Genomic DNA, 12,092 nt, shown 5'->3' with positions numbered 1-12,092 from the left:
TAATACAACACACAGAGAAAGTCCAGCACTCACTTAAAAGCTCTCAGCTAAGATTTAAAAGCAAAAATGGAAAGGTTAGTTACTGCATCTGGCCAAATGGGACAAGCCCAGGTACCACGTCAAGGTCCTTTCCAATACCTGGACTTTCTCTGTGTGTTGTATTAATTTGTTTTGTAATTTTCCCTATGGTTCTTGCACTCAGACCTGTCTGGGGTTAACTGCCTGTGACTCTGGGGACAGCACAGCTTCCTGAGCATGTTGCAGGGTCATGGGATGTGTACCCGGTCCGGTATGAGAGTGCAGTCCCCTTCCGTGTTTTGTATATGTCTATGGGTGATTACATAAGCCTGTGCACCCTTCCCGTGTTCTCAGTTTGTTTGGATTTGAGAGCTTGCATTGTGTGGCTGTTTTAGGGTCCCAGGTATTGGAAAAGGACCATTCAAGCTGTTATCAGCGTCAAGTCCAAAAGCCAGCGTCTGTCATGGTATGACGGTGTGTCAGTTTCCATAGCATGCGTAACTTGCACATCTGTGAGGGTACCATTAATGCTGAAAGATATGTATACATTTTGGAGCAACATATGCTGCCATTCAGATGTCGTCTTTTCCAGGGACATCCCTGCAATTTTCAGCAGGACAACGCCATACCACATTCTGCCCGGATTACAAGCGCATGGTTGTTTAAGCAGAGAGTGCGGGTACTAGCATGGCCTGCCTGCAGTCTTTACCTGTCTCCGATTGAGAATGTGTGGCGCATTATGAAGTGCAAAATAACGCAATGAAGACCCCATAAGTTGCGCAGCTGAAGACATGCATAATGGATAAACTTAACCAACTGGTGTCTTCAGTGGCCAAATGCTTAATATGTGTTATTAAAAGAAAAGGTGATGTTACACAGTAGTAAACAGTCGACTGTCCCAACTTTTTTGGAGTGTGTTGCTGTCATCAGATTTGAAATAAGTGCATATTTTCAAAAATACTTTAAATTCACAAAGTAAAACATCAAATAATGTGTTTTCAATATAGTACAGGGTGAATTTAATTTTAAAATGTCTCTTTTTGTTTTGTTTTTTTGCATTTTCTATACTGTCCCAGCTTTTTAGAAATTGGGGTTGTACATTTAAAAATCAAATATTATTACATACAGTTTTCTGTAATGGTTACTTGTATTATCTATTAGCTAGAGACACATTGACACTTTATTTTGTAGGGGGGTCAGAAAAGTCATATTTTATTATTTTTGAATGGTTAATTGATTATTGATGTAAAACCATAATTATTTTAACAGTATAAACATATTGTAAAGATTATTATAAACATCTGCATCTGAGACTGTATTTCAGTTTTACTAAACTAATAACGTGATTGCTCTTTCTAGATTTCAAACTGAATATTCTTAGCCTGGATGAGTTGGCCCCCTCTGTGGATACAGAAGAAGTTAAGGAGGTTAGTGACTGCAGGATAAATGTGCAGGATTTTTAGCAGATGTGTTTGAATCGATCATATCCTTTTTTTATCACACGAGCCATAAGACCCATAGCTTATTGGATTATACTAAATATATATACATTCCTACATGGCCTTTATTTTTCATGTATATTTCTGAACTGTTGCAAAGCTTTTCTTTACTATGGTTAAAGGGACACTGAACCCAATTTTTTTCTTTCGTGATTCAGATAGAGCATGCAATTTTAAGCAACTTTCTAATTTACTGCTATTATCAAATTTTCGTCATTCTCTTAGTATGTTTATTTGAAAACCAAGAATGTAAGTTTAGATGCCGGCCCATTTTTGGTGAACATACTGGATTGTCCTTGCTGATTGGATAGCACCAATAAAAAAGTACTGTCCATGGTCCTGAACCAAAAATTTGCTGGCTCCTTAGCTTAGATGCCTTCTTTTTAAAATAAAGATAGCAAGAGAACGAATAAAATTTGATAATAGGAGTAAATTAGAAAGTTGCTTAAAATTGCATGCTCTATCTGAATCACAAAATAAAAAAATTGGGTTCAGTGTCCCTTTAATTAACATTTCCTTTCAATGGCATGGAGAGTCCACAAAGCCATTCAATTACTAGTGGGAATTCAACTCCTGGCCACCAGGGGAAAGTAAAGAACATCCCAGCAGAGCTGTTAAGTATCACTCCCACTTCCCATAACTCCCAGTCATTATTTGATTTGTACATTGTAGGGGGTGTGTGAAGATGGTGTCTGAAGAAAATCAACTATTTAATCCTTTAATGGGTACTTTTCCCTGCAAGCAAGGATTAGGGCAATGCTGTGTCCATGTCAATCTCTTTAGTAAGAGTAATGGTGGCTTTTAGCACTTAGAAGATGACAAGGTAGTCCTTGCTTACCTTCCAACATTTATGCTACCCCAATATAGAAAACCAGGGTTGGTTACTCTGTTTTTCTTGTATCTTCAGGTCCCTGTCAGCGGTCGGATGAGGCTAACAGACCTGAAGCTGCTGTGACTGCTCCACAGCAGAAGACCCTGGAGAGTAAGTCCTTTCTTATATATTTCATAGACAAGGAGTATCAGTGGAAGGACAGGGATTATAAGGGACCTGGTGGGACCTGCTATCCTCAGGAGGGGTATGTATTTACTATTTATTTATAATATCTGCAAGTCTGGGATATTTGCGGCGGAGCAGCTTCCTGGATACAGCCAGGACATTTTTTTGCTGCTTCTATAGCCTTATGACGGGTCTGATACAGTGGCCTCTATTTATCAAGCTGTCACCCGCAAATACGCTGGAATTCTGCAGCGTATTTGTGGCGAGCCTGATTCGCCGTAGTTATCAAACCCTACAGACCGGCAAAAGTAGAATATAGTGACTTAACATACGATCCGCCGGACCCCCCAACAGTAAAACACACCACCCACACACCCAACCCTATTCTAAAACCCACCCAATCCCCCCTTAATAAAACCTAACACTACCCCCTTGAAGATCACCCTACCTTGAGACGTCTTCACCCAACCGGGCAGAAGGGGTCCTCCAGACGGTCCGAAGTCTTCATCCTATCCGGGCAGAAGTGGTCCTCCAGACGGCCAGAAGTCTTCATCCAGACGGCATCTTCTATCTTCATCCATCCGGAGCGGAGCGGGTCCATCTTCAAGCCAGCCGACGTGGAGCATCCTTCCAGGCCGACGACTACCCGACAAATGAATATTCCTTTAAATGACGTCATCCAAAATGGCGTCCCTTGAATTCCGATTGGGTGATAGAATTCTATCAGCCAATCGGAATTAAGGTAGGAAAAATCCTATTGGCTGATGCAATCAGCCAATAGGATTGAAGTTCAATCCTATTGGCTGATTAAATCAGCCGATAGGATTGAGCTCGCATTCTATTGGCTGATTGGAACAGGAGGACCACTTCTGCCCGGTTGGGTGAAGACGTCTCAAGGTAGGGTGATCTTCAAGGGGGTAGTGTTAGGTTTTATTAAGGGGGATTGGGTGGGTTTTAGAATAGGGTTGGGTGTGTGGGTGGTGGGTTTTACTGTTGGGGGGGTATTGTATTTTTTTTTTACAGGTAAAAGAGCTGATTACTTTGGGGAAATGCCCCGCAAAAAGCTTTTTTATTTTATTAGGGGGATTAGAGTAGGTTACATTCTTGTAATTATTTTATTATTTTCTGTAATTTAGTGTTTGTTTTATTTAATTGTAATTTATTTTAATTTAGGGAATTAATTTAATTATAGTGTAGTGTTAGGTGTAATTGTAACTTAGGTTAGGTTTTATTTTACAGGTAAATTTGTATTTATTTTAGCTAGGTAGTTATTAAATAACTATTTAATAACTATTGTACCTAGTTAAAATAAATACAAAGTTGCCTGTAAAATAAAAATAAATCCTAAGCTAGCTACAATGTAACTATTAGTTATATTGTAGCTAGCTAAGGGTTTATTTTATAGGTAAGTATTTAGTTTTAAATAGGTATAATTTATTTCATGATAGGAATATTTATTTAGATTAATTTAAATTATAATTAAATTAGGGGGTGTTAGGGTTAGGGCTAGACTTAGGTTTAGGTGTTAATAAATTTAATATAGTGGCGGCGACGTTGGGGGCGGGAGATTAGGGGTTAATAAATTTAATGTAGGTGGCTGCGGTGTAGGGGGTGCAGATTAGGGGTTAATAAATTTAATGTAGGTGGCGGCGGTGTAGGGGAGTTAGATTAGGGGTTAATAAATTTAATGTAGGTGGCGGCGGGGTCCGTGAGCGGCGGTTTAGGGGTTAAACATTTTTATTTAGTTGCGGCAGGGTCCGGGGAGCGGTGGTTTAGGGGTTAATAAGTATAATGTAGGTGGGGGAGGTGTAGGGGGCAGATTAGGGGTTAATATGTATAATGTAGGTGGCGGTGGGCTCAGGGAGCGGCGGTTTAGGGGTTTAACACTTTTTATTAGAGTTGGGTGAGCTCCGGGAGCGGCGGTTTAGGGGTTAATAACTTTATTTAGGTGCGGTGGGCTCCGGGAGCGGCGGTATAGGGGGTAAAACAGTATAGTATAGTGTGTGTGCTTAGTGACAGGGTACCAAGAAAGCTGCGAATAAGCCGAAGAGCAGCGAGATCGATGACTGTTAGTTAACAACAGTCTGCTGCTCATCGCTCCGTACTTGGTGCGCAGCTTTTTGATAGCTTTCTTGATAATTTTGGAGAACGTATTCAGGTCCGCGGCAGCGATGTTAGGCGATCTTAGGCGAGCGTATTGGTGCCGGCGAATGCAGGAAAGTAGACGGCTTGATAAGTAGAGGCAAGTGTAAGGACCCAGGCTTTATACAGTGGTGACCGTGCAATTATACCCTCTCGCTCCTATCCCTGCCCTGTCCTTTTTATGTCTGCTTGAGGGTTACAAGGGAGCACAGGTTAATAAGGGCAGATTGAGAGCCCTCATGTTCTTTTTTCTGATTTCTGCTTTTCGCACGCTGGGAAGGTTATGGCGCAGCTTATGGCCGTTAGCAGAGAGGGACAGTGAATCAGGACGGTTTTTCTGTTACTCTCTATCATCCCCAGAGATAGCGATAGCAGCAATCAGGTTATCAAGGGGGGTCTTATATGATCCTTCTACATCGGTTTTAGTTTGGATATTTCCTTTCCCCTGTGAGAGAGATTGCGTTTGCTACTGGAGTCTAGTCACAGTTGTAGCCCCTTAAGTTTATTGGGTGGCTCATGTTATGTATGGGATATAGCTCCTTTTAGAGATACAAGCTTTTTCCCTTTACATTTTAGGACCGCTCTGATTCTGGTGGGGCATCGGCCTTTAATGTGTGAACCGGAGCGGTCTGTATTTTCGCCTGTGATTTACAGCCTGTTTGTTTGGGATGGAAGAAAAAGCACAACTAACTGGAAAGAGTTAACTTTCCTACCCAATGCAATATCCAGATAAACCAGTGACTAGGTTTTTCTTAGAACAGCCTCCTGAGAGAAGCTGATTTTTGTGGGCTTTATTAAAGTGTTTTTCACCGATCGGTGGCGAAGCCATCTTGTCTGCTCAATAGCATAGCACAGCTATCTCTCAGCGCTTGCCTCAGACAGAGTGAGGATGATGTCTAAGTGCTTCTAACAGTGGTTTCTTGTAAATGCTTGTGGAAAGCCAAGCTGGCCGTTTAGGCACTTCAATTTAACAGGCAGCGGCGGGGTTAATCGGCGCCCCAGATCTATTTGGTGTGTACTTGCTGGCTTAAGCGGTAAACATTGGAGCGCACTCTCCTCTATTTTATGTAGGTCGCTTTCCTTGTAAGTAGTTTTAGCGATAATCTTTATTGGGGAGTTTTGCATCCTTTTTCCTTTCTGTATTGGATCCATACCATGCAGTGTTCTTAGCGGTGATCCTTGGGTTTATTCCAAGCCAGGGTGGCTCTCAGGCATTTCAGGTGTTTTTTTTTTTTTTTAGACTTAAGCAAAAATCAAGCGACATTTGAAGTAACTGTTACTTTTTTCTGTTCTCTAGAATAATTTTTTTGTTTGTTTGTTTATCATGTGGGGAGCTGTGATTTGGAAAGTGTTAACTTTTCTTTCCACAAACTTTTCTGCAATCTAAAATTTGAGATCCCTGCTGTCTACTCCATTTAGTGGTGATTTATGGTATCATCATTACTTTTTGGAATTACTCTAGTCAAGAGTATTTTATAAGTTGTCATTATAAACCTTCTCTGAGGTTTACTTAATTTTCTTTCTGAATGGTACCAGATCTATTAATACTTCTATAGTATCTTTCTTCTGTTATGTGTGATCAGTCCACGGGTCATCATTACTTCTGGGATATAACTCCTCCCCAACAGGAAATGCAAGAGGATTCACCCAGCAGAGCTGCATATAGCTCCTCCCCTCTACGTCAGTCCCAGTCATTCTCTTGCACCCAACGACTAGATAGGATGTGTGAGAGGACTATGGTGATTATACTTAGTTTTTATGACTTCAATCAAAAGTTTGTTATTTTACAATAGCACCGGAGCGTGTTATTACTTCTCTGGCAGAGTTTGAGGAAGAATCTGCCAGAGTTTTTTACTATGATTTTAACCGGAGTAGTTAAGATCATATTGCTGTTCTCGGCCATCTGAGGGAGGTAAAGGCTTCAGATCAGGGGACAGCGGGCAGATGAATCTGCATTGAGGTATGTAGCAGTTTTTATTTTCTGAATGGAATTGATGAGAAAATCCTGCCATACCGTTAAAATGACATGTATGTATACACTTCAGTATTCTGGGGATGGTATTTCACCGGAACTACTCTGCTAAAGGTCACTAATACTTTTAATAACTATTTATCATGTTAAACGTTTTTGCTGGAATGTAGAATCGTTTACATTGCTGAGGTACTGTGTGAATAGATATTTGGGCATTATTTTCCACTTGGCAGTTTTTTGCTTGTAATTGTGACAGTTTCGTTTCTCTTCACTGCTGTGTGGGAGAGGGAGGGGCCGTTTTTGGCGCTCTTTACTACGCATCAAAAAATTCCAGTCAGTCATTTTTATTTTTCCTGCATGATCCGGTTCATCTCTGACAGATCTCAGGGGTCTTCAAACTTCTTTGAAGGGAGGTATCTTCTCTCAGCAGAGCTGTGAGAATTCTTATAGTGGCTGTGCATAAAAACGTTGCTTTGTACTTTTTATGTCAAATTTAATTATTGTTATTTTACTAATGGGAACAAACCTTTGCTAAGAGCTGTGTTGTTTTTAAAGTTTGATGCTATAACTGCTTTTCAGTTCATTATTTCAACTGTTATTTAATCGTTTAGTACCTCTTTGAGGCACAGTATTTTTTTGCTAAAAAAGATTATAACCAAGTTGTAAGTTTTTTGCTAGTGTGTTAAACATGTCTGACTCAGAGGAAGATATCTGTGTCATTTGTTCCAATGCCAAGGTGGAGCCCAATAGAAATTTATGTACTAACTGTATTGATGCTACTTTAAATAAAAGTCAATCTGTACAATGTGAACAAATTTCACCAAACAGCGAGGGGAGAGTTATGCCGACTAACTCGCCTCACGCGGCAGTACCTGCATCTCCCGCCCGGGAGGTGCGTGATATTATGGCGCCTAGTACATCTGGGCGGCCATTACAGATAACATTACAAGATATGGCTACTGTTATGACTGAAGTTTTGTCTAAATTACCAGAACTAAGAGGCAAGCGTGATCACTCTGGGGTGAGAACAGAGTGCGCTGACAATGCTAGGGCCATGTCTGATACTGCGTCACAGCTCGCAGAGCATGAGGACGGAGAGCTTCATTCTGTGGGTGACGGTTCTGATCCAAACAAATTGGACTCAGATATTTCAAATTTTAAATTTAAATTGGAGAACCTCCGTGTATTACTAGGGGAGGTCTTAGCAGCTCTTAACGATTGTAACACCGTTGCAATACCAGAGAAACTGTGTAGGTTGGATAAATACTTTGCGGTACCGGCGAGTACTGACGTTTTTCCTATACCTAAAAGACTAACTGAAATTGTTACTAAGGAGTGGGATAGACCCGGTGTGCCGTTCTCACCCCCTCCAATATTTAGAAAGATGTTCCCAATAGACGCCACCACTAGGGACTTATGGCAGACGGTCCCCAAGGTGGAGGGAGCAGTTTCTACTTTAGCTAAGCGTACCACTATCCCGGTGGAGGATAGCTGTGCTTTTTCAGATCCAATGGATAAAAAGTTAGAGGGTTACCTTAAGAAAATGTTTGTTCAACAAGGTTTTATATTACAACCCCTTGCATGTATCGCGCCGATTACGGCTGCGGCAGCATTTTGGATTGAGTCGCTGGAAGAGAACCTTAGTTCATCTACGCTAGACGACATTACGGACAGGCTTAGAGTCCTTAAACTAGCTAATTCTTTCATTTCGGAGGCCGTAGTACATTTAACTAAACTTACGGCTAAGAACTCAGGATTCGCCATACAGGCACGTAGGGCGCTGTGGCTAAAATCCTGGTCAGCTGATGTGACTTCTAAGTCCAAATTACTTAATATACCTTTCAAGGGGCAGTCTTTATTTGGGCCCGGTTTGAAAGAAATTATCGCTGACATTACAGGTGGTAAGGGCCACGCCCTACCTCAAGACAAAGCCAAAGCTAAGGCTAGACAGTCTAATTTTCGTCCCTTTCGGAATTTCAAAACAGGAGCAGCATCAACCTCCACTGCACCAAAACAGGAAGGAGCTGTTGCTTGTTACAGGCAAGGCTGGAAGCCTAACCAGTCCTGGAACAAGAGCAAGCAGGCCAGGAAACCTGCTGCTGCCCCAAAGACAGCATGAACCGAGAGCCCCCGATCCGGGACCGGATCTAGTGGGGGGCAGACTCTCTCTCTTTGCCCAGGCCTGGGCAAGAGATGTTCAGGATCCCTGGGCTCTAGAGATCATATCTCAGGGATACCTTCTCGACTTCAAATTATCTCCCCCAAGAGGGAGATTTCATCTGTCAAGGTTGTCAACAAACCAGATAAAGAAAGAAGCGTTTCTACGCTGCGTACAAGATCTGTTATTAATGGGAGTGATCCATCCGGTTCCGCGGTCGGAACAAGGACAAGGGTTCTACTCAAACCTGTTTGTGGTTCCCAAAAAAGAGGGAACTTTCAGGCCAATCTTAGATTTAAAGATTCTAAACAAATTCCTAAGAGTTCCATCGTTCAAAATGGAAACTATTCGGACAATCTTACCCATGATCCAAGAGGGTCAGTACATGACCACAGTGGATTTAAAGGATGCTTACCTTCACATACCGATCCACAAAGATCATCACCGGTACCTAAGGTTTGCCTTCTTAGACAGGCACTACCAGTTTGTAGCTCTTCCATTCGGACTGGCTACGGCTCCAAGAATCTTCACAAAGGTTCTGGGTGCCCTTCTAGCGGTACTAAGACCGCGAGGGATTTCGGTAGCTCCGTACCTAGACGACATTCTAATACAAGCTTCAAGCTTTCAAACTGCCAAGTCTCATACAGAGTTAGTTCTGGCATTTCTAAGGTCGCATGGATGGAAAGTGAACGAAAAGAAGAGTTCTCTTTTTCCTCTCACAAGAGTTCCATTCTTGGGGACTCTTATAGATTCTGTAGAAATGAAGATTTACCTGACAGAAGACAGGTTAACAAAGCTTCAAAATGCATGCCGCGTCCTTCATTCCATTCAACACCCGTCAGTAGCTCAATGCATGGAGGTGATCGGCTTAATGGTAGCGGCAATGGACATAGTACCTTTTGCACGCCTACACCTCAGACCGCTGCAATTATGCATGCTAAGTCAGTGGAATGGGGATTACTCAGATTTGTCCCCTACTCTGAATCTGAATCAAGAGACCAGAAATTCTCTTCTATGGTGGCTTCATCGGCCACACCTGTCCAGGGGGATGCCATTCAGCAGGCCAGACTGGACAATTGTAACAACAGACGCCAGCCTACTAGGTTGGGGCGCTGTCTGGAATTCTCTGAAGGCTCAGGGACTATGGAATCAGGAGGAGAGTCTCCTTCCAATAAACATTCTGGAATTGAGAGCAGTTCTCAATGCCCTTCTGGCTTGGCCCCAGTTAACAACTCGGGGGTTCATCAGGTTTCAGTCGGACAACATCACGACTGTAGCTTACATCAACCATCAGGGAGGGACAAGAAGCTCCCTAGCAATGATGGAAGTATCAAAGATAATTCGCTGGGCAGAGTCTCACTCTTGCCACCTGTCAGCAATCCACATCCCGGGAGTGGAGAACTGGGAGGCGGATTTCTTGAGTCGCCAGACTTTTCTTCCGGGGGAGTGGGAACTTCATCCGGAGGTCTTTGCCCAAATACTTCGACGTTGGGGCAAACCAGAGATAGATCTCATGGCGTCTCGCCAGAACGCCAAACTTCCTCGCTACGGGTCCAGATCCAGGGATCCGGGAGCAGTTCTGATAGATGCTTTGACAGCACCTTGGAACTTCAGGATGGCTTATGTGTTTCCACCCTTCCCGCTGCTTCCTCGATTGATTGCCAAAATCAAACAGGAGAGAGCATCAGTAATTCTAATAGCACCTGCATGGCCACGCAGGACTTGGTATGCAGATCTGGTGGACATGTCATCCTGTCCGCCTTGGTCTCTACCTCTAAGACAGGACCTTCTGATACAGGGTCCATTCAAACATCAAAATCTAACTTCTCTGAAGCTGACTGCTTGGAAATTGAACGCTTGATTTTATCAAAACGTGGTTTTTCTGAGTCGGTTATTGATACCCTGATTCAGGCTAGGAAGCCTGTTACCAGAAGGATTTACCATAAAATATGGCGGAAATACCTATACTGGTGCGAATCCAAAGGTTACTCCTGGAGTAAGGTTAGGATCGCTAGGATATTGTCTTTTCTACAAGAAGGTTTAGAAAAGGGTTTATCAGCTAGTTCATTAAAGGGACAGATTTCAGCTCTGTCAATCTTGTTACACAGACGTCTGTCAGAAAATCCAGACGTCCAGTCTTTTTGTCAGGCTTTAGCTAGGATCAAGCCTGTATTTAAAGCTGTTGCTCCACCATGGAGTTTAAACTTAGTTCTTAACGTTTTACAGGGTGTTCCGTTTGAACCCCTTCATTCCATTGATATAAAAATGTTATCTTGGAAAGTTCTGTTTTTAATGGCTATTTCCTCGGCTCGAAGAGTCTCTGAGTTATCAGCCTTACATTGTGATTCCCCTTATCTGATTTTTCACTCAGACAAGGTAGTTCTGCGTACTAAACCTGGGTTCTTACCTAAGGTAGTCACTAACAGGAACATCAATCAAGAGATTGTTGTACCATCCTTGTGTCCAAATCCTTCTTCAAAGAAGGAACGTCTTCTACACAATCTGGATGTAGTTCGTGCCCTCAAGTTCTACTTGCAGGCAACTAAAGATTTTCGCCAAACTTCTTCCTTGTTTGTCGTTTACTCTGGACAGAGGAGAGGTCAAAGAGCTTCTGCTACCTCTCTCTCTTTTTGGCTTCGTAGCATAATACGTTTAGCCTATGAGACTGCTGGACAGCAGCCTCCTGAAAGAATTACAGCTCACTCCACTAGAGCTGTGGCTTCCACTTGGGCCTTTAAGAATGAGGCCTCTGTTGAACAGATTTGCAAGGCTGCAACTTGGTCTTCGCTTCATACTTTTTCCAAATTTTACAAATTTGACACTTTTGCTTCTTCGGAGGCTATTTTTGGGAGAAAGGTTCTTCAGGCAGCGGTTCCTTCTGTATAATGAGCCTGCCTATCCCTCCCGTCATCCGTGTACTTTTGCTTTGGTATTGGTATCCCAGAAGTAATGATGACCCGTGGACTGATCACACATAACAGAAGAAAACATAATTTATGCTTACCTGATAAATTCCTTTCTTCTGTTGTGTGATCAGTCCACGGCCCGCCCTGTTTTAAGGCAGGTAAATATCTTTTAAATTATACTCCAGTCACCACTTCACCCTTGGTTACTCCTTTCTCGTTGATTCTTGGTCGAATGACTGGGACTGACGTAGAGGGGAGGAGCTATATGCAGCTCTGCTGGGTGAATCCTCTTGCATTTCCTGTTGGGGAGGAGTTATATCCCAGAAGTAATGATGACCCGTGGACTGATCACACAACAGAAGAAAGGAATTTATCAGGTAAGCATAAATTATGTTTTTTA

The 12,092-nt window shown here is 42.5% G+C and overlaps 1 protein-coding gene across 1 annotated transcript in view; it reads left to right on the top strand.

Moving 5' to 3' along the window:
- The window catches only part of C2H19orf44 (chromosome 2 C19orf44 homolog), a 132,939-nt gene that overhangs the window by 50,400 nt on the left and 70,447 nt on the right, over positions 1–12,092 (top strand). Inside the window, exon 6 of the mRNA XM_053700046.1 lies at positions 1,378–1,445. Coding sequence (XP_053556021.1) covers positions 1,378–1,445 — 68 coding nt within the window. The remainder of the gene's footprint in view (positions 1–1,377; positions 1,446–12,092) is intronic.

Source organism: Bombina bombina, chromosome 2 (genome assembly GCF_027579735.1).
Source record: "Bombina bombina isolate aBomBom1 chromosome 2, aBomBom1.pri, whole genome shotgun sequence".
Lineage (NCBI taxonomy): Eukaryota > Metazoa > Chordata > Amphibia > Anura > Bombinatoridae > Bombina > Bombina bombina.
Note: the sequence above shows the minus strand (reverse complement) of the source record. Positions and strands in the feature narration are given on the sequence as shown.